Source organism: Haliotis rufescens, unplaced genomic scaffold (genome assembly GCF_023055435.1).
Source record: "Haliotis rufescens isolate VD_foot unplaced genomic scaffold, xgHalRufe1.0.p SCAF_17, whole genome shotgun sequence".
NCBI lineage: Eukaryota > Metazoa > Mollusca > Gastropoda > Lepetellida > Haliotidae > Haliotis > Haliotis rufescens.
The window spans coordinates 32,623,229-32,650,880 of NW_025963857.1; the positions used below are offsets into that span (position 1 = coordinate 32,623,229).

The window sequence follows — 27,652 nt, forward strand, 5'->3', positions numbered from 1 at the left end:
GATTGGCCCATGAGCCAACGCCTTCTTGCATAGGACTCTAGGCAATATGTTATTTCAAAAATTGTGTCATACATACCAAGCAATACATTTGTGAAAAGTATAATACATGTACGTGCAAAAGGAAGAATGAGAAATGTTACCCACAGGGTTTGGCGTGACCAGCCGATTGATAGAAACTGGCCCATTGTACAACCTGTCTAGGTGAAGTTTGGGTCAAAGTAGTGTGTTGGGCAAAGGAACAGTTCCAGGAACCAGTCCCCTAAACTAGCAGACTCCCCACCTCCACCGACACAGGGGCACAACCCAAGGCAAACGAATTGCCCAATTCAGTCGCGTCTTACGACCAGCAATGGGGTGCTGGGGACACATTCAACCCCGAGTCCCCATGGGGTCATCTGTATGATAACGTTTTTGTGTGTTTTTGGATTTTGAGAAGCATGGTATTTGAGTGTGTGTTTCCCCACATCCATGGTGTGCCAAATGCCAAACGCCAAATGATACCAAAAGGATATACTGAAGCAGAAACATTATAAATAACGTACCACCAGATTGGCCCCTGAGCCAATGGCTTCTGGGCTTTAAGACTCTAGGCAAATATTACAAATATTTCAACAAGTAAACATACATATTTGGTTTGAAAACAATTTAATAAGGAAAACGAAATAGGGTCAAATCTGTGCTTTAAAACATGAATGCACAGGGTCCATCCTACCACCAGTCTAGGCGAAGTAAGGATCAAAGTGGTGTTTTGGGCAAAGGAACACTATTCCTGAAACCTATGCCCTCAACCACCAGACTCCCATCCTCCACCGCCACAGGGGCGCAACCCACGGCAATTGCAACCCACGCCTCTTGCGACCAGTAATGGGGTGCTGGGACACATTCTACCCCGGGTCCCCACAGGGCAATAACAACTGACACAACTGAAAAATTAAATAAAGCAGAGAAGATACTGTTTACTGAGGGGATTGGTTGTAACCATTACATCTGCCTTCAATCAACTGGAATATGACATGAAGCAAGGAAGTTATAGCATACTGAAATATATGTTTAATGCCCCATCGCATCTGCCTGTAAGGAGAAGGTATGATATATTATAAGATCATGCAGATAAAGTCAATGAAATAAAGATAAAATGAAAGATAGGAACATACACGAAACTAAATGCCTTTAGCAAAACTTGCGATCACAGGTATAGTCCTGACTAACCAATCATCATGTTCCGTTAGAATCCATTACGCGAACCCAAGGTCTTCAGGTCCTACCTTGTTTACGAGACATAGCTTCTCTAGTATCAAACCAATTCTTCTCGTGCCAATTTTATTTCCACTGCAGTAATGAAACAGCATACCTGATGTAACAGGGCGAGCATACACCTCGATCCGACATATCTGTAGCATGCCAGTCTTGTCTCCAAAGTCTGCTTCAAGATGAATGTACTTCCCAGAACGTGGGTACCGTGTTACTGAACAATTTGCCATGACCCTGGATCCCGCGGGAACGGCCTCGCCTCTCAGACAGCTGGGACTGAACTTAACAAAGGAGGATGTGTCGGTATACATCACTTTCAGGTTTGGTATGGAGAAGGCTGAAAACCCAACATTTATGTTTATGATACACTTTGGGTAAAGAGATACAGACTTTGCACGTCTGGATGTCTGAAATATATAGCGTCAACGTTGATGCTTTCAAAAACAAGCTTTAATAGAGTCAGTATGTACGTTATTTTATGCTATATTTGTTTGTGGTATAAGGTTTCACTGCACACGTGTATGAAAAACACAACATGTTTTGTTTGTTGTTTAACGCCGCACTCAGCAATATTCCAGCTATATGACGGCGGTCTGTTAATAATTGAGTCTGGACCAGACAAGCCAGTAATTGACATCTTGAGCATCGATCCGCGCAATTTGATATACGATGACATGCATCAACCAAATCAGTGAGCCTGACCACCCGATCCTGCTAGTCGCCTTTTACGGCAAGCATGGGTTGCTGAAGACCTATTCTACCCCCGACCTTCACGGGTCGGAAAACATAATGGACATAGCAGGCGATTATACAACGTACCACACGCGAAGTGATGAAGTCATGTTTTGTGGTTTGGTTCTGAAAATGACCTTTTGCTGAACTGCAAACTAAATTTGATAACATATACATTATTTTTGATCTGTATGTGTATTGTGTAACTTTGGGCTTAATGCCACACTTGGCTATTTAATGGAAGTCTTGATACCATCGTGTCTGAATCAGACAGTCCAGTGACTCTCCTGGGCGATTTAGCAATCCGTGCAGATATTCTGGCTCGTATGCATAACGAAACAGTTCCGCAAGAGGACAGCACAATTTGTGCCCCCTTCTTCTACTTGGAAAAGGGATGCCTACATGATATCACAGATTTCACATAGATGTTATCTAAGAGGTGTCAAGCATTTTACACAGAACGGGAATATTCGAGTTCATATGCTCACCAAAATGTATCATTACACAATTCTTCCCATTTTGCATTGTAATAAGTAAACATGTGTCTAATTTATACAATGTACTTGACAAATGCCTCACCAAAGTCATCATCCGGTAGTGTCACAGCTATTTGATAGATTGAGTAGTAGCCACCAAGATTGATGCTCATGTGAGGACGTTGCTCAAGCTTCGTGCTGCTACAACCACCGGTGAGAAGACTCACACTCAGTTTTGTTGGGTCCACGGCGTTAGCGGCATCAAATGTTGAGGTGCTCGACAGTGAGAGATTTGTGGTTTTACTGATGTCAAGTAAAGTCGCCGAAGAGGTCTGTTCCGCAGTAAACGAGGCAACGTCTAGACTGCCTTGATAGTGAAATGTTAGATTCTTAGTTTGTGAAAAAAACAGCCTTAGGGACCGTTCATATTCTCAATACGAGGGAACCGAACATGTTTTTGTTTTTTTCACATCACATTCTTTGCAAGATACCCAGCGTGTCTAATGAACTATTACTATTTATTTGGGGGTAAAACATGAGGCAAAACATTTTTCCCCTGTATTTTCTGGAACGCTCATACAATCAAATGGTTCCTTAAGCAAGACTTTACATACAATGTTAGCAATGTACATTGCATTGAATTAAAACATCATATGAGACTGAAACTAAGATCAAAATACGAATACAGCTAGTACGACAGGATGAGAAATGCGTAATTATTATATTATTGTTTAACCAAGTTTTCAATGTAGAGATATGGGTTTTGTAACTTGTTAATAGGCGGTCGTGAAATTCAATGCTGTGTCAGCATAAATACCTCCTAAAGTAATGTCTTAAAGTACTGTCGGAAATGCTAGAAAACTGCTTTTCTGGCTTCATTTCATAAATACGAATCATAGGACTATAAAAAGAGCATATATCAAAATAACGCAAATTGCCCTAATATATTTTCGTAACTCACACTGTGATTACCCTTAAAATGTACTTTTACAGGTAAAATGTTGATCAACTTAGAAAATATTCGTGTGTTGCCATGCATGTATGAAGAAGCCTTTCACCTGAGGTAATTACCTAACACCTGTCCCGAGGTGATGACCTCACACCGTCCCGTGCATTTTCACCATTGGTCACAGGTTCAAATGTCACCGATTTGGGGGCGGTCTCAAATTATTGCTGTTATTGTACTTAATTGACATGTGCGTTGATGTAGCAGCAATTTAGGATATGTACTGTATATCTATGGAATCCAGAAGAATTTGTTGTTCTACAGATGACTTCTTGAGGTAGCATTTATCTCCGCTAATGACGTACATGTATATGAATCTGTACTTTTGAATGCTGTGTTATGTCTTGCCACGAACCCTTTACACTTAGCCAAGATGGGCACAACAGGGTTGAGCTCACAATGTCTGACTGGCGTACGAAAGACAACGTGACCGTGTTGTGCCACCAGCATATATGTCCTGTACTATACAGGGTTCTTATTCAGCCGAATTTTCTCCATGAGTTGAACTTTCGTCTCATATGGTCCGAAGTCGACAATGTCATATATTCCTGTGTGGTCGCCTTCAGACTACTCATGGTTTGGGCGACAGTATCTGATTCCCGGACGTTAAACTAACTGGCGTTATCTATGACGATGACACCGGCGTTATTTAAAATGGTCAATAGCTGAAGTTCCAACCAGTCTATGAACACATCACCTCCTATAATTTCCTTATGAAAATCACCAGTTTTCTTTTTTGTCTCGAAAACTAGCACATACCCATCAATAAGCCCCATGTCATGGGTTGTAGCGTGCAAAACAATGACACGATTACCTTTACCTGATGGTCTATATGTGTGCCGATAGCCACATGTAGTCGGTGGAATGATTCATCAAGGTAAATTATCTGGACGCCCTGGCTGTGATAGTTATGAATGGTTCGGAGATAATGTGACCTCATAGACAGCATGAAATATTTTCCCCTGAAAAGTGCTCGGCCATCGCCACGCGCAGTGTATCGAAATCCCATCTCTTGGAGAGCAATAGTTAGTGCAGTTAACATTAATTGTATCTTTAATTCCTCCCAAATTCTACTACAAGTCAGGATTACCTTCTGCTCATAAAGCTTGTACACTTTACGCCTAATCACTCTGTATCAAAGCTGTCTAATATCCTTTAACGTCCCAGTTTTGTTTTTGAGACCACCCCTATACCTGTTTTGTTTTATTTATCATACCGTAGACTTGATGGTATGAATTGAAAACTTGGGCAGTTCGGTAATTCACCCTATCTAAATTATTAAATGGTTTGCCTCCATCTCTCTAAAGTGTAAAGTACTCGTTTACATTTCCCAGTACAGACTCAATATCGTGTACCATGGTTATGGCTATGCAAGTGTAATGTAACATGCATCATTGGAGCAATGTTAACAAAACAAACGCAGCGTCATTTTGTCATTTTAGATGATGCGCATCTAGAAGTTTCTCAGAAATGATTTTTGAGTGTGGATTAGATGTTGAAGACTACATTATTATCATTATAACGGAGTTACGTGCGCATATTTCTATAGTCCGTTTCAGACTGCCATCATTAGACTTAGAATAAATGTGAACGTCCTGTTTTCGTTCGAATTTATCTCCTGTAAACTTGTCGATAGCTATAGGACTCCTTGTGACTGAAATACTTCAAACCACAGGTAGGTCGATCGGCAGTTACTCAATATTTCAATAACAACAGTCTGTGAAAAATTATATCTTTTTTTAAATGGAAAAAAGCAGTGTTCTAGCATTTCCGACAGTACTTTAGTCATTTGACCAAATAACATGTGTTACATTAATCATGATCATGAAGCTCCATACAATTGTTTTACGTGGGCAATTTGAATAGTGTACATAATATGGCTGTTTTGGATAATCAAGAAAACATATCGTTCACCATTGAAGAGTGACATCAGTAAATACATTTCTTGCCAGTAATTGATTAACAGATTGATGTAAGTCATCTTTTGTTCTTGTGAACCTTTTGGATGTAATAATGAGAGTTTATCTTTAGATTCAATCACTGGGTTAACCGATAACACCTGCCTCCATATACCTACCCAATGTAGACGTGTGTCTGATGTGATGAATTCTGCAATACATACCAAAGCACCTGTCGCCAGCTTCCCAGTATCCCGTAGTACCGCTGCATTGGGTAACAGTCGAGGATACAATCGATCCGTCGGGACAGTTGTACGTCACGTTGTCGCCTTCTTTAGTTCCCGTCATGTCAATACTGGCGTAGCTGCTATTCAAGGGAGGGCCACAGTTCACTGAAAGACGGGTATTTTGGTCGCTTATGCTACATCAATAAATAGTTAGATTTTCCATGTCTTTTTTTTGGTGGTATTTCTTTGTATTTTCTTGTTTTGTTTCAGGTTTAGATGTACTTTTTCAGGTGGATGTTTACTTTATGTTGCAGCTTTTGTGTGTTTCCCCGCTTTGTGCTGTGTTTCAGATGTGTTTGACAATCGAAAATCTTATAGACTTTGATGGTCAATACTTCACGGGTTTGTATAGATATAGAAAAAATAAGAAAACATCAGGATACCTTATAGTGAAAACAATACAGTGCAGCATGCATACAACTGAAGTCGTGACATGTAAAATTAAACCTTTCATCACCTGCGAAGGAGCCCAGTGGGGAAAAAAATGGGTTACAAAATAAAACTTAACACGATATGTGAGGTTGCAGTTTCACGTCATGCACGTCATGGAATGTTCATGTGAAAAATAAATTGTGACCTGAGACCAATCAAGAATCTACGGAAGCGTAGTAGGGCCACGGTGAAAATTTCTTTTTGTCTAAGTATTTCCTACGTAGGACGTATTATCTTCCACGTAGGACTTAGTATCCCCTACGTAGGACTTACTATCTCTTACGTAGGACTTACTATCTCCTACGTAGGACTTACTATCTCTTACGTAGGACTTAGTATGGCCTAGAATCACTATCTCCTACGTACGAGTTACTATCTCCTACGTAGGACTTATTATCTCCTACGTAGGACTTTCTATCTCATAAGTAGGATATACTAAGTCCTACGTATGAGATAATAAATCCTACGTAGGAAGTATTAAGTCCTACGTAGGAGATAGTGATTCTAGGCCATACTAAGTCCTACGTAGGAGATAGTAAGTCCTACGTATGACATAGTAAGTCCTACGTAGAAGATACTAAGTCCTACGTAGGAGATACTAAGTCCTACGTAGGAGATAGTAAGTCCTACGTAGGAGATAGTAAGTCCTACGTAGAAGATACTAAGTCCTAAGTAGGAGATACTAAGTCCTACGTTGGAGATAGTAAGTCCTACGTAGAAGATAATACGTCCTACGTAGGAGATACTTAGATACAAAAATTCACCGTGGCCCTACTATGCTTCCATAAGAATCAACATTATGTTCATATCAAAATGCCAGTTTATAAAACGTCAATCGTAAAACTTCAAATGTAAAACCTCTGAGCAGGTCTCACTTGAACGTTATACTCTCTAAAGGCCAGGTTTAATCCCATTCTGCCTACATCCCAATTTGCCTTCAGAAATAATTTAGGCACAATGGGAACTCGGTTTCATCCCTATTTATGTAAATGGACTGAACCACTATTGTTTGACTTATAGTTTTTAAAAAGCTGTTGCCCAATCAAGTCAGGCTTTTACTGTTGCAGGTTCCTGTATAAAATGTTAGTAACTCAAAAAGCTGAGCAGAGGAATTAAACAGTTATTAAATACTGATGATATGCTGAACATACTTCAGGAGGCTGACACGTGGTACATGGATGACACGTTCTATGTGTGTCACAGTTTGCAGGACCAGTTATCTTGAGGAAGGCCCTGACTCCGAGAAGATGAGATCCTTCAATGACTACATGACGTCAACCTGGGTTGACTATGACGCCAGGTTCCAAGTGCGCATGTTGAGTCAATACGAAAACTATTGGACCCCGCACCAAAAACAACCTCGAGGGGTGGCACATCAACTGAAAAATAGGATCTCCAAGGCCCATACCTACATCTTTCCTTTTTGTGACTCACATAAAGAACCTAGTGCAGTGAACAAGGCAAAGCGTGCCCAACTGGATCTGGGAGCCCTTCCCCAAATCCGAAAACGTGTGCACCAGGAATTGGACAGCAGGTTAATGAGACTGAAGGACCATCTCGAATGGAAGAAGGACAATCATGCAGTTCCTAGATGCCACTGGTCACCTTATCAATTTTAGACAAAGACTTTCTATGATTTGCCTTGGTTAATTGATTGAATGAGAAAGTATTGTCCAAACTATTGTTATATTTTTCTTCTGTCTTATATTATAATATAATATATCCGTGTGTTAGGTTTTTTCATTTCACAAGTGTTGCCTACACTGTTCCGGTTGTCTGTATGGAAATCTCCTATTATAGGTGTTACAGATAACAGTCATGTTCACTCGTGCATCACTTTCTGAGTATCAAACCGTATCATTTCATGTTTTACTGTAGGCAGAATGGGGCTGTAGGCACAATGGGAAGACACCAGGACTACACCACAGAGCTGCTGTATTGACGGGTGATGGAGGAACGTAGGGTATACAAACCCGTGATGTATTGACGATGCTAATAAAGAGGCATGTTTTGAAGTGACTCAGGTTCAAAAGAGAGCGCTCTCAGAAACTTTGAACGTGAGAATGTATGGGGATAATGTCAACTAGTTATTACCTTTAATGTTAATAGAGTCGTAATTCGGGGTTCTATCCCCGGCCGCGTTATACCAAAAAAACGTTAAAAGATTGTACTTGTTGTTACCCTGTCTTGCGCTCGGCATTAGGGGCTAAAACAAGGACTGGTTGGCACGGAGTCAGTATATTGTGTCTGAGTGGAGTATTCATGTTAAACTGCGGCATGGTATCTCAGTGGGCAAGCACTATAAATCGACATCAGTCCGGACTAGTTCAAGCAGACACACACACACGCACGCACGCACGTCGCTATATAAGTGCAATAATCTTGAACGCGACGTTAAACCCCATTTCACATGACTTTGTGCAATGAAGCATTAGTTTTGATTAATGGATGTCTTCAATTAAAATAATGTAAATGTCGTATTATGCAATTTCTATTCTGAATCACAAATTCTATTCACGCGATTAAAATGTCAAATTTGCAAAAAACATGCTAAGCAAATTTAAAAGAGTACATAATATAACCTACCGATGCACACGGGTGTGGTCCCAGTGTACAGTCCATTGACGCAGTGCCGGACGAGGTCGCCTGATGACAGAATGTAGGTGTCGATACATCTGTACTCCACAGTGTTATTGTCAGGGAATGTCCTGTAAGTATTGGCACTCGGCGGGGGTTCACCACAGTCGTTGATTGGTAGGTCTGAATTGATAAGAACGATGTAAAAGATGAAATAGCTGAAAACAAACAACTAAGAATGACCTAATTGTTTAGAACAAGGGAATGTCCTGTAAGTATTGGCACTCGGCGGGGGTTCATCACAGTCGTTGATTGGTAGCTCTGAATTGTTTAGAACGATGTAAAAGATGAAATAGCTGAAAACAAACAACTAAGAATGACCTAATTGTTTAGAACAAGGGAATGTCCTGTAAGTATTGGCACTCGGCGGGGGTTCACCACAGTCGTTGATTGGTAGGTCTGAATTGATTAGAACGATGTAAAAGATGAAATAGCTGAAAACAAACAACTAAGAATGACCGTGACGAATGTAAACTAACCTGCCCAACATTTGTAACAATTTCACTTAGGATATAAACCTAAATTTGAGGTAGTCTCACTGTAGATGAGATACCTCTTATTTTAGTTTTGAATCGAGCGCTTTACTCAATATAGGAGGTTTATCCCCATTCTGCCAGACGCTTTGAAAACGGTGCTCTGTTTGGACGCGTACTTGCACATGAGTAAAGAGGTCGTCTATCGTCGAACGTACAGAAAAAGTGAGTCAGTGATTGAGTGAGTTGGGTTTAACCCCGCTTTTAACAGTATTCCAGTTATATCACGGCGTGTCAGCTTAACGTGGGAGGAAAGCCCGAAGTGATGCAGGTGTCTGACGTTTGCCACTTCGGTGAAACCCACGAGCACGGGTATGGTGCTGACAAACCTAGAAACATAACCGGGATTCGAACCCACAATCATAGGTTTCTGGCGTGCCCAAGGGACGCAACTCTCGTCACATGTAGAGACAAACATCATACTAAAAGGTCAAAATAATTACTTATATTCTTGACTAGATCAAATTAATGATTACAAAATACATGGTTTTTCAAAAAGAATTAATGAAATAAACCCATGTACATGTAGATATATACATGTTTTTAATTTCATCACAACCTGTTGTATATTTGCAGTGCTTTCTTTTAATCATCGTGACATCTCCTATTGCCGAAATAGTGGTTCACGGTGACAGTGTTATTTACAGATTGCATGAACCAAGAGGGCAATCCCGATCTGTAGTTATGTTGAACATTAACCTGATGATTACTGGTGGAATATGAGCCAACTGGCTCCATTGCCAACGGAACCACTCTGTAGTGTGACCGAATACCGCCGTTTTTAGACGAACCGGCCCTGCGCTATCAGAGAGACTACTGGATTTTGTGACAGTAATTAGTGTATGTTTTACTTAATTGTATATATTCTGAAATATAAATAGATTTCATCACACTTATCATCATTTCACCTTCCTTTGTTTTGTCGGTAGTACATATCATATATCATATGAGAGCGACGCAAAACAACAAATTAAATATTGTGAAGATGTTCCTATGGAACCCTGAAATCTGAGAAAACGGTAAAGATGTATATATTAACAAAATAGTTATGATACATATGTGATTTTGCACTTTTCATTGGTGGGCGAACTGGCATTTGAAATCATACAGAAGGGTAACCCGGAGAAATTGCATATCCTTCTTACAATCTGTCATTTAGGTAAAACTAATGTCACTCAATTCTTACGCTTACCAAGTACATAAAGTGCCTTATCCTGCATGTGTGTAAATGCCCTGAAAAACCGCATTGCACACAACAGGAATAAAGTTGAAAACTCATCTTTGACACCTGGCAAAACAGCAAACTCTGGAAGCTACTTCCAGATGAGGAAGTAAGAATTATTTCTCTTTTGATGAAATATAGACTACAGTTAGAAGGAAACGAACGTCACTTAATTCCAACGTCGTTTATTAACTTGCCTTAATAGAGAAGTTATACCTACTTAATATTACCATGACCTGTGAATAAATTAGCGAACTTACGAGCTCGTAAGAACATTCCTTAAAAAAAGAACGTCAACTGATGAAGCAAATACAGCACACATTCAAGAGTCTAGATATATTCATGTTATTTGGTGAATCAAACGAACCTGTTACATAGGAAGAAGTGTCTTCCAGTTTGAGAAATATTAAAAGCGGCACATCATCTGGTCCAAATGGAATAGCAAGTGATTTGTTTCATCCAAGAGGAACTATATAGTCCCTATTTAATAAACTGTATGATAGTGGCATTTGGAGCAGAAGCATTATTTGCCATATACATAAATCTAGCAGTAAACTTGGCCCAAGCAACTTTAGAGGACTCTCATTGATTAACTCCTTGTGCAAGAATCTGACTCCAGGTATAAATAATAGACTGCAACATTAGTGTGATAACAGAATCACAAGCTGGACATAGACAAAATTATTCCTTCACGGACCATATATTTACATTGAAAGCTAGGATCAACAAATATTTATTTTGAAAAAGGAGGCTGTCATTGTCTCTTTATTGACTCCTCCAAAGTCATTGACTGCATAAATCATGAAATATTGTTTAAAAGCATCTTTGACCTTGGTGGTAAAGGTAAATCCTTCAGTTTGTTGTGAACATGTAATCATCACTATGTTTTTGTGAAAACTGATTCTGGCTTATCACCATACTTCAAATGTACCATTGGCACCCGTCAAGGATGTATCCTGGGTCTCCCAATCTTCATAACTTACAGCAAATAGCTTGCTACAATCTTGGAGGAGGAGGGTTGAAGAGGTGTTTTCATATCTCCTCATGTGATGTCTCATCTGTATCTGACACGGCTTTACAGCTTCAAAAGAAACTTTATGTTTTTGAACGTTTTTGTGCAGAAACTGGAATGAAAGTAAATCTCAACAAAACTAAAATTATGGTATTTAGGAATGGAGGTCCCCTTTCGCAGAAATAAAAAATGGCTTCTAAATGGAGACGAAATAAAAGTTGTCAACTACCAGAAGCGTTTATTATATATAAGTCATAATGATCTTTTTAACATATTTTATGTTATGATCACACCTATTCTGTGCTATGGATCTGAGATATGGGAACCGCTTTTTGTAACATCATTGATAGTGTGCACACAATATTTAAGAACTCATTTCTGAGATTAAACAAGTATACTAATTGCAATGTTGTTCTAGGAGTGTGTGACATAGTCTCCATGCAATATCACCACACATACAGAGCAGTTAAATACTGGTGCAGACTGATCCAGTTACGACAGCCCTGACTTCCTCACCGAGCATATAAAATGATTAAAACTCTTGATGATAATGGTTAAAATGCTTGGGCATCTCATACAAGAAATATTTTAATAAATATGGTTTTGGATTTTTGTGGCGGTCACAAAACATCGGTATCATCATTGTAATCTTCAAACAGAGATTTTATGACTGGTTCTTTCAATTTGGCATCACTCCCTCGACTCTTCATCAATTTGGAATACTTATTCTCAGTTTAAATGTTCACTAAAAGTAGAAACCTGTTTAACTTGTGACCTTCTTTCTTATCAACAGAAAATGTCACCGATGTTTCGTCGTAATAACTTCAGACTTACTCTTGAATGCGGCCGCCGTACAAAGACTCTATATACCGAGCGCTTCTGTTTTATTTTGCCATGCTGGAGGCTTTCATTGTGTTGAGGATGAATTACATGTGTTGTAGATACATGACAGCTATTCCCAACGGAGAAGAGAATGTTTCGTTAATAATCTCATAAATCCATCAATATCGCTCTCGGTCTTCCATTACTGAGTTTGTTTTGGTCCTCTTGAAACAGGATGACGTTTGTAGCCCTAAATTGCCTAAAGCTTTTGGTACTAAATCATAAACTTCTTAGACCAACCCGATCCAGAGCAACTTTCTGAACAGAAGCCACTGTTCTAGTGTTGATCGTTTTGTGGGGACGTGACAGTGTAAGAAACACAGATTGTCCACTGACACCTTTGCAGTTGCAGTATCGTCTCTTATATTACCCTTGTGACAGGGTCCATGTCCTCAACCGACGCAGGTTGCAATGGGATCGTAAAACCTGACCTGTCACTCTCAATCCTTGTGCCATGGAAATCCAGGTCCAGTCGACCTTGTAATGTACCTGACTCAGCCCAAACAACATATTCGTCATTACATATTCGCCATTTCACCATTTCAGAGTGAACAACACGCCATGTGGCGACACATCTGATGGCCTTTAACATAGCCGTGAAGGAGGCGAAACCGCATTTTCGGTGGTTCGAGAAGGGAGCTAACTCTGTCTGCCTAATCGAACGTTCGAGGTGGGCCCACATTCGAAACTAAACTTGAGAATATGATGTACTACGTAAACAAACCCGCATTACGAACTGCTATTTTGTCTTTTTTAAATAAGTATTATGACTTATAATTGGATTAAAATGTACAAATGCGATGGCAATATAGCAGAACACACTTCTACGAACATCGCCAAACTAGGTCGTGGGGTCATTAGTATTCAGAAGTTATTCCTATATGGAACAAGTTCTCGGAAGCGTTTGAGGCTTGTATCATGTCCGAGATCAATTCAAGTGTAGACATATTTTCAGGCTTATATCGCCACCAACGCTTATGATAAGATTGATGTGTTATACTGGAAAAAGTAGAATGAGTGGTATTGCCCCTGTAAATTTAATTTGAAGTAGATCTAAGTTTCTTGCTTTGTAACTATTTTTGTAAAACTAGTGTGGTCAGCTATGATGACGTTATTCAAACTTCAAAGACTTTTGTGCCTTTCGTGGAATTAACGACACACGAAATGATTTATAAAGATATTTCCCATCACTTTTACAAAATAAGAATAATATTTAATGTCACATACCCATGCAGAGTAATGACAAATGTGAGCCCACTAGCCTAAATGACTTCGTCAACCCAATGAAACCCAGCGATTTACAAATGTTGGCCTTCCTGTTTCGATCACTATAAGACGGGAACAATGTGGGCCCACTTTTTAGAAAATGGTTATAAGTAAGGCAAGCTAATGAAGCTTAGCGATTTTCTAATGTGGTCCCTCCTGTTGCAATGACTATGACGGAAGAACGTCTACCCACTAGGCGATATACAAATGTGGGCCCACTTGTTTCGATCACCATAGATGACGGGGAAAATGTGGGCCCACATTTTAGAAAATGGTTATCAGCACTAAACCAATCTTAGAAGATGTACGGATGGAAACATAAATATATAATGTATTCAAACATTTGATTAAGAATACGTTTTACCTTAGGGATAAGCTGGGCATTTAATACCTGGACCAACAACGTACAGCGTGGGTGACGCTATTTCTCGCAAATACGAAAACAACGGAGACCTCCCTTTCCCAATATGAACCACTGATAATGCGGTTCTAATAATAAGTCTTTTCTCGCACACATCCTTTATCAACAGGTGCTTGTTTTGAGGCCATGACATGTTGAATATCTCAAAATTATGCAGAGGCATTACATTAGTTTGAGGGCTCACCACCCCAGTTCCGGATTTCATGAAAACATCCTTAAACGTATCATGTCATTACCAGTGGCAAAGTCAGTTATCCCCACTGCCTCACAGACATACTCAGATGCTACTATGGCAGACTTAATCTGTGAAGCTGGCCTTTTTTGTTTATCTGTAATTACACAGAGAAATTTCCGAAAATAGAAACTCGAAGACATGGGGCACCAACTTTTTCAAAATATGCATTCAGTTTTTCTAACCGCCTACTGTATCTAATCTAATGTTTTCTTGGCAAGACAGAGATCTAAATGTGTTCTGCACCAAACTGACCAATCCTCCGACAACAGTCTCCAGGCAAGCACGTTCTATCGGAAGTGGTCACGAAATGGCTGAAATAATGCCGATGTGACGTTACATTTTAACCCACTCACTCACTCTATCGGAAGTTCCTGCATGGCTCTGGCGTTTTGTTCCTGATGAGAAAGGTTGAACCACGAGCATATTTGTCAGCTTTCTTACCGGGTTGACATTGTCACAGCAGTGCTATGATTGTGGCGTGATCTCTTTGGGCCTCAAGCATGTCCAGGATCTGCGGAATCATCCTGAATGGTTGATTCACAAAAATGTTCTCCCCAGTCCTGCGCTGCCGCATCTACGCCAGATGTTAACAGGTCTAAGAAGCTGCTGTTGTACATGGGTACTTGTGTGTTTACTATCGAAGCGAACATGTCCAGGTGAGGATGTCACAACGTGTGATCTCAGAGCTTGAATAAGTTTGGGTAGAATTTGTGTAGGTTTGCGGTTTCAACCAGGACAAGCTATCTGCTTCTCCATTGTGAATGCCCTGCACATGTTTGGCGATTATGGTTATCCCTAGCTCCAATGCTCTTTCCCATAGATAGGTATTCTTTATTTCCTCCAGATATTGAAGATACATATCATATATGATATTATGTATAATTACAGAGCTGTACAGTAGTACAATTGAACAATATTATTAGAAATGATAACTACAAAATGCATGACAATCAAGCATTCTTATAACTGTTTTGTAACAGATACAGCCATTTCCTACAATGTCTTGACATAATAACCATAAGGTCACCCCATAGACATTGAGATAAAGAGCTAACACACTCAGGCATACCGCCAAGTAGTACAGACAGGATTATATCATCATCCTCACTACATAGTCTTGCAAATGTAGAGACATCTATCACATCACAAATGATTTCAAATTGTTCATTTCTGTCATTCATTTTCAATGTACAACACAAAAAGACATGCTTAATAATTTCATGAGCTACAATTCCACATCGACCTTCCTTAGATTCTATATTTATGCATCCCAGCCGTACAAGATGAGACAGGTTTGGGAACTGTTCAGAACGTTCAAGTGCAAGAAGCCAGAGTCTGTGTTCTTTATCATTACGTAGCGAAACATATCTATTTAAGTTAAGTCTAGATAGCAGCTTAGAGCATACAGCTTCCTGGTCTGCAGAAATAATCCTTTCCTTAATAATATCAGACCAAAGCTACATTTAATTAGATGATCTTCTATTTCTGCATTAAGATTGTATTTTTTGACAAGTCTGAGCATGTTATATACAGGTGACAAAGCACATCGTTTTTTGAAGTTATCCAACGCTATTTCGTATCTAAACTGCCCAAGGCGAGTAATGAATACCTTTTTAAAGACATAGCTGTAACTGGATCGGCATAGTTTTCCAAGTAGTAACAGTGACTGTTTGTCAATTAGGATTGAGGAGATATCAAGCCACAAAAATGATCTCCCCAGTCCTGCGCTGCCGCATCTACGCCAGATGTTAACAGGTCTAAGAAGCTGCTGTTGTACATGGGTACTTGTGTGTTTACTATCGAAGCGAACATGTCCAGGTGAGGATGTAACAACGTGTGATCTCAGAGCTTGAATAAGTTTGGGTAGAATTTGTGTAGGTTTGCGGTTTCAACCAGGACAAGCTATCTGCTTCTCCATTGTGAATGCCCTGCACATGTTTGGCGATTATGGTTATCCCTAGCTCCAATGCTTTTTCCCATATGCCCGCAACTATTTGGTTCAGTTTGCTGCAAGCACTACCTGGGTAGGTTTAAGAAAGCCACTGTCACTGTACCCGTGATAAGTCTGGGACTCGTGAATATGAATATTGTGAAACCAATTCTTTTAACTTTATGTGATCATGTGATCATCAGCTTCTCTACCTGTTGTTGGTAAGAAATGACTTCATATCCAGACTTTGGCACTCGGATGTGTACAGAGTTGTCTGAAATCTGTACTTAGTCTCAGTCTGTGCTTTTATCAATACATTCCGGCAGTGAAATACATTCTAGAGCATGTGATACTCCCCTAGCAACACTGTTTTGAAGCAAATCCTGAATTTCATAGACCAAGATAACTGCCTGAGCTTTGCTGATTTCTGCCAAAACTGTTACACCTCCTACAGCTGCCGTTTCTGAATCACGATGTCACGCTTGTATAATGTATAAATCGTGTTCTCACCGATGCTAACTTTACAGCGGTGTGCAGGTGTAAACTGTCGACTGCAAAAACCCTTGTCATGCCCTGAAAATGAGTGTAATTATGTCAGAGTCAAAGTTACTTTCAACAAACACATCCGCCTGCTCTTCCTGTAAATATGCAATATTAGCCTGCATGACAGAACTTAGTTCTCCAATTGGACCAGTAAAATGCTCAGGTACGTCACTCATTGACTATACAATATTTATGCAGTCTCTGGGTGTCTTGAGCGACGATTTAATACACTAGCAGTGGGTTGTAACACACGTTTTGCAGACTTCTCAGCGGGTACTACCACATGATCCGACAATGTCAGCTTGCTGTTCGCATCTCGTACTTTGAAGCTCGCTGCTCGTAGGAGTTTTGTTTATCTCAGGACCACTGAGGAAAGTGTCAACACTCATTCCTGCTGCATAAGCTGCGTCATGCGAACTTTGCCGATCAGGCAGCGGCCATTTTCTACAGATCGAAATCTCCCTCCAGTTCTGTTGATAGTACTGATGCCAATAGCTAATCAGCATTGCAAATCATGGAAAAGCAGTTTCACTGATTTGGATGTGAAACATTAAATTACTAAAGATCTCTTCTGTACAAATAGTATAACTATACACATTTCCAGAAATGTCTTGAACAAATTAACCCTCCCACCTACATTTATATACAAATGTAAATAGTGTCCCAGGGGGCATTTCACTGTCCACCTTTAGTTTTGAATATCGAACGATGAAATACGTTATTCATGAACTTTCTAACATGTTTGTTCCAGACAATACTGGGAAGAATTGGCTCAGGTGTAAAGAAAATAAATTGTTTGACTCTATCGTTTAACGCCGCACTCATCAGTATTCCACTTATATACGGCAGGCTGTAAATAATAAAGTGTAGAAAAGACAAGCCAGTGAATGGTATTATGACCAACAATCCATGTCGTCGGGGTACGATAACACGCCTTCAGTCATCGACCATATAATCAATAACGTTGCCTCATACAACCAGCATAGGCCGTTGGGGACAATTCTAAACCGGAACCCCAAGTTAGGGGTCTGGTGGTTGTTAATGTCTGAATATATCTGTGAAGATCCGGGGTAGATTAGGTCTTCAGCAACCCATGTTTGCTTTAAAAGGCGACTATGCTTGTCGTAAAAGACGACTAACGGGATCGGGTGGTCAGGTTTGCTGACTTGGTTGATGTATGTCATTGTATCCCAAATTGTGTAGATCGATGCTCATGCTGTCAATCACTGGATTGTCAGGTCAAGGCTCGATTATTTACCGACCGCCGTCATATGGTTGGAATATTGCTGAGTGCGGCGTTAAACAACAAACAAACACAACCACCAGTTGCTAAAGCGAATACGTAATTCCTGCTGGGATATCGTGCAGGAAACAGAGGCTAAATATAACCTTCCATTTATGACTCACTTGCGAATAAATCAACTTGGTCTTTCAACTTGTTCTCGTCGCTATATGGCTAAAATAATGCCGATGCGACGTTAAAATTTAACTCACTCACTCTATGACAAGTCAGTTTGAAAATGGACAAGCTTGTGGAACGTGCAGTGAGGCTTTGCAACCTCGTATTTGCGCTTGTGATATAAACAAGCATACCGCTTGTATTTGCGTGGATCAGAAGGGAATTTTATGTTGAAGTAGCCATTGACAAGCACCACTAAGTCTATTATAAACTGTTACTTTTATCATGGAGACTTTGAGGAAGTGTTTAAGACGCGAGGAAACGTTTTTGGTTGACAACCTAATGGCTACAGAACTGGTCCATAGATCATCTAGTAAACTGGTATATAGATATCAACCAGAATTAACACGTTTTGTTGGATGCACGCGATTTACAGAAGTACATTTTGCATCTAAGGAAACAAACAAACACACACACACACTGAAAAAAATATTGTCTACACACAAAAAATTAACAACTCCAAATACACACCTCAAGTGGACAAATAATATTTAATACGTGAATGCTCTGTAAATATACGTGTAAAACGTCAAGCCTGGGAGTAACCAGTCTCGATTATCGGCTTGCACGCGTAAGACCCATGTTCACGTGTGGCCCAAACGTCAGGCAGGTGCCCAGCAGAATGTTTCGCTAAAAATCTCATAAATCCATCAATAACTGAAACCTTCGTAAGAATTATGTCAACCGACAATATCCATATCATTACATGTTGATTAAATTCCTTTGTCAAGTTCTAAAGATTAGAAGCAAATCACATATCCCTGCAACGTAAAGTGTACTTTCCTCCAGCCGTTTATTCAGCATGTACATTTAATTACCTTTTTCCATTTTGTTTGTATTATGGGCCCAGTGCCTAAAGTACAGAAAAAAGTCTCTCTGTTCCATGTTTTATGCATGAAAACGATGCTCATAGAACGAGCTCTCGGTCTTCCATTACTAAGTTTCATAAGTTTGTTTTAGTCCTCTTGAAACAGGATGACGTTTGTAGCCCTAGATTGTCTAAAGCTTTTGGTACTAAATCATAAACTTCTTAGACCAGAGCAACTTTTCGAACAGATGCCTCTGTTCTAGAGTTGATCGTTTTGTGGGGACGTGTCAGTGTTGGGGACATGAATTGTCCACTGAGTCTTCTGTATATCGTCTCTTAGCCTTGTGACAGGGTCCATGTCCTCAACCGACGCAGGTTGTATGGTGACCGTAAAACCTGACCTGTCACTGTCAATCTTTGTACCATGGAAATCCAGGTCCAGTGGTCCATCGACCAAATGAAATAAACCTGACCCAGCCCAAACAACACATTCGTCATTACATATTCGCCATTTCACCATTTCAGAGTGAACAACCAGCCATGTGGCGACACATCTGATGGCCTTTAACATAGCCGTGAAGGGGGCGAAACAGCATTATCTGTGGTTCGAGAAGGGAGCTAACTCCGTTTGCCTAATCGAAAGTTCGAGGTGGGCCCACATTCGAACCTAACGCACTTGTTGTTGAGAATATGTACTACGTAAACAAACCCGCATTATGAACTGCTATTTTGTCTATTTAAAATAAGTATTATGACTTATAATTGGATTAAAATGTACAAATGCGATGGCAATACAGCAGAACTCACTTCCACGAACATCGCCAAACTAGGTCGTGGGGTCATTAATATTCAGGAGTTATTCCTATATGGAACAAGTTCTCGGAAGCGTTTGAGGCTTGTATCATGTCCGAGATGAATTCATGTGTAGACATATTTTCAGGCTTATATCGCCACCAATACTTATGATTAGATTGATGTGTTATACTGGAAAAAGTAGAATGAGTGGTATTGCCCCTGTAAATTTAATTAGAAGTAGATCTAAGTTTCTTGCTTTGTAACTATTTTTGTAAAACTAGTGTGGTCAGCTATGATGACGTTATTCAAACTTCAAAGACTTTTGTGCCTTTCGTGGAATTAACGACACACGAAATGATTTATAAAGATATTTCCCATCACTTTTACAAAATAAGAATAATATTTAATGTCACATACCCATGCAGAGTAATGACAAATGTGAGCCCACTAAATGACTTCGTCAACCCAATGAAACCCAGCGATTTACAAATGTTGGCCTTCCTGTTTCGATCACTATAAGACGGGAACAATTTGGGCCCACATTTTAGAAAATGGTTATAAGTAAGCCAAGCTAATGAAGCTTAGCGATTTTCTAATGTGGTCCCTCCTGTTGCAATGACTATGACGATAGAACGTCTACCCACTAGGCGATATACAAATGTGGGCCCACTTGTTTCGATCACCATAGATGACGGGAAAAATGTGGGCCCACATCTTAGAAAATGGTTATTAGCACTAAACCAATCTTAGAGTGAGTGAGTACGGTTTTACGCCGCTTTTAGCAATATTCCAGCAATATCACGGCGAGGGACACTAGAAATGGGCTTCACACATTGTACCCATGTCGGGAATCGAACCCGGGTCTTCGGCGTGACGAGCTAACGCTTTAACCACTAGGCTACCCGACGGCCCACCAATCTTAGAAGATGTACGGATCGAAACATAAATATATAATGCATTCAAACATTTGATTAAGAATGCGTTTTACCTTAGGGATAAGCTGGGCATTTAATACCTGGACCAACAACGTACAGCGTGGGTGACGCTATTTCTCGCAAATACGAAAACAACGGAGACCTCCCTTTCCCAATATGAACCACTGATAATGCGGTTCTAATAATAAGTCTTTTCTCGCATACATCCTTTATCAACAGGTGCTTGTTTTGAGACCATGACATGTGGAATATCTCAAAACTATGCAGACGTATTACATTGGATGGAGGGCTCACCACCCAAGTTCCGGATTTCATGAAAACATCCTTAAACGTATCATGTCATTACCAGTTATCCCCACTGCCTCACAGACATACTTAGATGCTACTATGGCAGACTTTATCTGTGAAGCTGGCCTTTTTTGTTTATCTGTAATTACACAGAGAAATTTCCGAAAATAGAAACTCGAAGACATGGGGCACCAACTTTTTCAAAATATGCATTCAGTTTTTCTAACCGCCTACTGTATCTAATCTAATGTTTTCTTGGCAAGACAGAGATCTAAATGTGTTCTGCACCAAACTGACCAATCCTCCGACAACAGTCTCTGCGACACAATGTCTCCAGGCAAACACGTTCTATCGGAAGTGGTCACGAAATGGTTGAAATAATGCCGATGTGACGTTACATTTTAACCCACTCACTCACTCCATCGGAAGTTCCTGCATGGCTCTGGCGTTTTGTTCCTGATGAGAAAGGTTGAACCACGAGCATATTTGTCAGCTTTCTTACCGGGTTGACATTGTCACAGCAGTGCTATGATTGTGGCGTGATCTCTTTGGGCCTCAAGCATGTCCAGGATGTCACGCTTGTATTATGTATAAATCGTGTTCTCACCGATGCTAACTTTACAGCGGTGTGCATGTTGTAAACTGTCGACTGCAAAAACCCTTGTCATGATCTAAAAATGAGTGTAATTATGTCAGAGTCAAAGTTACTTTTAACAAACACATCCGCCTGCTCTTCCTGTAAATATGCAATATTAGCCTGCATGACAGAACTTAGTTCTCCAATTGGACCAGTAAGATGCTCAGGTACGTCACTCATTGACTATACAATATTTTATGCAGTCTCTGGGTGTCTTGAGCGGTGATATAATACACTAGCTGTGGGTTGTAACACACGTTTTGCAGACTTCTCAGTGGGTACTACCACATGATCCGACAATGTCAGCTTGCTGCTCGCATCTCGTACTTTGAAGCTCGCTGCTCGTAGGAGTTTTGTTTATCTCAGGACCACTGAGGAAAGTGTCAACACTCATTCCTGCTGCATAAGCTGCGTCATGCGAACTTCGCCGATCAGGCAGCGGCCATTTTCTACAGATCGAAATCTCCCTTCAGTTCTGTTGAAAGTACTGATGCCAATAGCTAATCAGCATTGCAAATCATGGAAAAGCAGTTTCACTGATTTGGATGTGAAACATTAAATTACTAAAGATCTCTTCTGTACAAATAGTATAACTATACACATTTCCAGAAATGTCTTGAACAAATTAACCCTCCCACCTACATTTATATACAAATGTAAATAGTGTCCCAGGGGGCATTTCACTGTCCACCTTTAGTTTTGAATATCGAACGATGAAATACGTTATTCATGAACTTTCTAACATGTTTGTTCCCGACAATACTGGGAAGAATTGGCTCAGGTGTAAAGAAAATAAATTGTTTGACTCTATCGTTTAACGCCGCACTCATCAGTATTCCACTTATATACGGCAGCCTGTAAATAATAAAGTGTAGAAAAGACAATCCAGTGAATAGCATTATGACCAACAATCCATGTCGTCGGGGTACGATAACACGCCTTCAGTCATCGACCATATAATCAATAACGTTGCCTCATACAACCAGCATAGGCCGTTGGGGACAATTCTAAACCGGAATCCCCAGTTAGGGGTCTGGTGGTTGTTAATGTCTGAATATATCTGTGAAGATCCGGGGTAGATTAGGTCTTAAAGCAACCCATGCTTGCTTTAAAAGGCGACTATGCTTGTCGTAAAAGACGACTAACGGGATCGGGTGGTCAGGTTCGCTGACTTGGTTGATGTATGTCATTGTATCCCAAATTGCGTAGATCGATGCTCATGATGTCAATCACTGGATTGTCAGGTCAAGGCTCTATTATTTACCGACCGCCGTCATATGGCTGAATATTGCTGAGTGCGGCGTTAAACAACAAACAATCACAACCACCAGTTGCTAAAGCGATTACGTAATTCCTGCTGGGATATCGTGCAGGAAACAGAGGCTAAATATAACCTTCCATTTATGACTCACTTGTGAATATATCAACTTGGTCTTTCAACATGGTCTCGTCGCTATATGGCTGAAATAATGCCGATGCGACGTTAAAATTTAACTCACTCACTCTATGACAAGTCAGTAGAAAATGGACAAGCTTGTGGAACGTGCAGTGAGGCTTTGCAACCTCGTATTTGCGCTTGTTATATTAACAAGCATACCGCTTGTATTTGCGTGGATCAGAAGGGAATTTTATGTTGAAGTAGCCATTGACAAGCACCACTAAGTCTATTATAAACTGTTACTTTTATCATGGAGACTTTGAGGAAGTGTTTAAGACGCGAGGAAACGTTTTTGGTTGACAGCCTAATGGCTACAGATCTGGTCCATAGATCATCTAGTAAACTGGTATATAGATATCAACCAGAATTAACACGTTTTGTTGGATGCACGCGATTTACAGAAATACATTTTGCATCTAAGGACACAAACAAACACACACACACACACACACTGAAAATAATATTGTCTACACACAAAAATTAACAACTCCAAATACACACCTCAAGTGGACAAATAATATTTAACACGTGAATGCTCTGTAAATATACGTGTAAAACGTCAAGCCTGGGAGTAACCAGTCTCGATTATCGGCTTGCACGCGTAAGACCCATGTTCACGTGTGGCCCAAACGTCAGGCAGGTGCCCAGCAACATGTGTTTGTCGTACGAGGCGACAAAATCGATCGTTTGGTTAAGTTCGATAAGTTGGTTTATTGCCTGTAATACCTGGTCCATCATCGATTAATAACAATTGCTGGAATATTGCTAAATGCGTCATTAAACAACACAAAGAAAACTGTTCTGCTTTTACAATGCAATATTCATGAAAGGTACAAAGCCCTCTTATTGTAGATTCTAACGTTCCATTAGATTAGATCCTGAAGACGATTTTTCATCAACATTCACACAATGTAAGCGCCGTTCTAGTGCCCATTGAGAAACTATATAGTTTCTATGGCTCGTATCTTAGAACAAGAGTTTGTTTCAGTTGCGGTTGCAAAGATACTCGATCCCTGAAGACAAGCTGCATCATGATCAAGATTACATTATTTCAGCAAATATTATCCTGCAGGTTTATGCCACCGTTTCCATGACATTAAGAAACCGCGCATTGCACACGTCTGTAGACGTCAACAGTCACGTGTTCTTATATACAAACGCAAGTCATCCCTTGTCAGTCGACGGAGGCGTTCTTTTACCGTCTAGAAAGTCATGTGAACTTTTTTCATGGCCAGCTTGACCGATACCGTCGGTTTCTTCGACATCTGTCTACATCTTCTCAGACACCACAAAACCAGTGAATCTGCAGCTTCACATGCTTTTTCCACCAGTGCTGACACCTCAGTTTGTGCCAGTGTCTCGAATCCAATTTTCAAAAGTACCGCCATTACAGTCATATTGAAAACCCTATTTGTGGCTTGCCTAATCATGTTTGTTAAAAGTATAATGAATCTTGGCACATCTGATGTTAGTGGAGGGGTTCAACAAGTATACTTCGTTTAATAATTTGCGATATTTCAATTTTTTCTAGATTTGCTCTTTGCTCTTTGAGCATGCTCCGATATTCTCTCAAAATGCATTTCTTTGAACTGCAATTACATTAACCATCTTACCAGACTGAGGAAGCTGAACGTTCGCTATTTTTCTTCTTTTGATGACATATTTTGTGAAAATCTCTGCAGTATAGTATTACTTGTAAGTAATAATAATTACGTTTGATAACTGGCATTTAGAATTGCTGAAAACCTATGCAGTTGAGCTACAGTGCTGTGGTGCTATTGTTATCGTTTTCCTTTCTGGATTAAGATGAAACTTTCAATATGACAAGCATGTAAATGTCCTTAAACGATCTTTTTCCACAAACTGTATAATGGGCGAAAAGCACGAAACTTTATGGGTGATGGTCGCCATATGTGCGAGTCCAGCAGGCATATTGGAAAATATTTAAACATCATCGTCGAAATCATGTAATCAGAAACTGCTGGAAGAATAAAGCTGGATATCAAAATATATTTTTTTTAATTTTGACCTTGATTTGACCCTTGCATTTGGACCATGCCCTAACCCATTATCTCCTCAGAAAACACAAGACAGTTTAAGCTGAAACTTAGCATGATTGTTCCCATTATTAACGTCACTTCAATATGTTGAAGTGGTTCCATCTGAATTTAATTTATGCTAATCACAGCATACGTTCTTTTGAAAATAGTGGAACTAAACACTTTTTCTCAATATTTAATATTTTAACCTTGTCTATTCCTTTGCTTTTAGACCATGTTTTTACATTCTCTCAAAATCTATTTCTTTTTATTAGTAACATCAACTTCTCGGAAACAACCAGAACAATGAAATCAGATAAAATTTATGACCGCTGTAGCATGTGAAAATAGATTTACGAAAATTTACACCAAAATATCTCTACATGGCGTGACTTTAAGGTAACCAAGATGTTACACAACGTATAAATAAAACAGTTTCAAATAAAATACAAGACAACTGGTTGAATAAAGCGGTAATATGCCGAAAGAATGGCATATTGATAATGTACATGTATTTGCTGTATCTGTCAACTGATTCGATTATACTTACCAGCTGCTACTTGATAGACCAACAGCACAAGCACAAGGCCACTCCTTCCCATCCTGCGGCTCACTGTCCTCTGTGGGTGTGAATAGACTTAACTGACTAGATATGGAAAACAGTCGTCATTCATGCTGTGTCCATCGAGGATCCACCTTATTGCTGACAGCAATCAATACCAGTCAGTATATCGCCCAAGTGAGACTGCTTGTCACTTACGATCTCTTACAATAGTCTCCAGTCATTCGGGAGTACTGCAGTGTGGCGTCAATCAACAACAAACCCTTATTGTTGAGCATATTGTGTGAGTGGCGGGTGCTAGAGGTATCGCAGGGCATGCTTGCCCTTTTCGCTAACATCTGGTATCATCACTGACACTTTCAGTCATCCATTTATGTCCTGTGACCATTGGATTCTGTTTCGGCGAAAGATTAAGACTGTCCTCTGGTGTTGAGGAATTTGTTTTCGAATATGTTTCACATCACATCCTTTTCTGAGAATTGAGAATTGATAAACAAACCTTCACCTGGATTGGTTGTTTGGTTGGTTTGTTGTTAAAAGCCACATTCAGCAATATTCCAGCTGTATGACGGCGGTCTGTCAATAATCGAGTCTTGACCAGACAATCCAGTGATTAATATCATGAGCATCGATCTACGCAATTGATCCCGTTAGTCTCATTTTACGACAAGCATAGTAGCCTTTTACGGCAAGAATGGGTTGCTGAAGACCTCATCCACCCCGGATCTTCACGGCCCTCACCCGGATTGCTATTTTCCATAGGGGCACTGTGCTTAGTGTCAAGAGCCTTGCTTCAAATGCATAAACAGTATCGTCATGACAATGATATTGATTTTTTATTCTTCGACATTCTGCTATTTTGTTTCAATATTGTATTTATCGCAGCTAAAGAGTCCGACTATTGTAGAGTAATGATATAATTTGCGACAGTGTGAAAACGTTGAAGTACTGTGCAAAGAACACACTGCAAGAAACTCTAGGCTCTATAATTTATTTGGCCTTAAAATCAAAAGATTGGGAATATAATCACCAGTATAGCAATTTTGTATGCCCATATACACTCTTCAAAAAAAGAAACGAACAGGTAGTATGTAGTTCATTGAACCTGACTACACAAAAAAATCCGGTATATATATTGGACATATGTTATTGGAAAATGTTGGTGACCTGATATTCGACATTTGTCAGCACCATACCCGTGCTGGTGGGTTTCACCGAAGTGGTAAACGTCTGAGACCTGCATCACTTCGGGCTTTCCTCACACATTAAGCTGACACGCCGCGATATAACTGGAATACTGTTAAAAGCGGCGTTAAATCCATCTCACTCACTCACTGATATTCGACAAACGGTGCGTCAGCGCTGCCGATCGGAACCAAGAAAACACACAACGTGTAAATAAAAGGCTGCCGATCGGAACATCGCCATAGGACGTATCCAAAGAGGGGAATCGGAGTCTTCTGTTGCACGCCTCTCAACGTCCACCACAGCACCATTTGCCGCCTTTGTGACCGATTCAATTCCACTGCAGACCGTCCGAGAACCGGCCGACCAAGAGTTACCAGCCCTGCACAGGATCACTATATTCGACTGTTCCACCTGGTTTGAGGAGGATATCGGACCAGACTGTCAGGAACCATCTTCGCGAGGCTGGAACGACCCAGAAGAACAGTTATCGTCCCTGTTTTGCAACAGATCCATCGTCAACGACGGTTGCGTTGGTGCCATACGTTACAGCCTTGAAACTGGAGACGAGTGTGGTTTAGCGATAAATCACGATATCCTCTTCACCGACGAGATGTAAGACAACGTGTTTATCGTCGTCGAAATGAGCGTTTTGTGCCACATTGTGTACGTGAATTCGACAAATTAGGTGGCGGTAGTGTCATGATGTGTGGGGCCATATCCTACACGACGAGATCTGACTT

The 27,652-nt window shown here is 40.2% G+C and overlaps 1 protein-coding gene across 1 annotated transcript; it reads right to left on the reverse strand.

Moving 5' to 3' along the window:
- Nucleotides 1-1,115: 1,115 nt before the first annotated feature.
- On the reverse strand, nucleotides 1,116-25,770 carry LOC124142615. Its single transcript, XM_048397297.1, has 5 exons — nucleotides 25,713-25,770; nucleotides 8,669-8,842; nucleotides 5,588-5,755; nucleotides 2,563-2,826; nucleotides 1,116-1,588 (listed from the first exon to the last, which is right to left on the reverse strand). Exons 1-5 carry the CDS (start codon nucleotides 25,762-25,764, stop codon nucleotides 1,236-1,238), a joined length of 1,011 nt encoding a protein of 336 aa, XP_048253254.1. The 5' UTR covers nucleotides 25,765-25,770; the 3' UTR covers nucleotides 1,116-1,235.
- Nucleotides 25,771-27,652: the final 1,882 nt, after the last annotated feature.

Bases quoted from the DNA above. Each gene is read 5' to 3' on its own strand.
- LOC124142615 (XM_048397297.1), bottom strand. From the start codon at position 25,764: ATGGGAAGGAGTGGCCTTGTGCTTGTGCTGTTGGTCTATCAAGTAGCA. The intron at 5,756-8,668 runs GTAGGTTATATT...CCCGTCTTTCAG, and splicing joins GACCACACCCGTGTGCATCG to TGAACTGTGGCCCTCCCTTG. The intron at 1,589-2,562 runs GTGAGGCATTTG...TTGGGTTTTCAG, and splicing joins ACTACCGGATGATGACTTTG to CCTTCTCCATACCAAACCTG.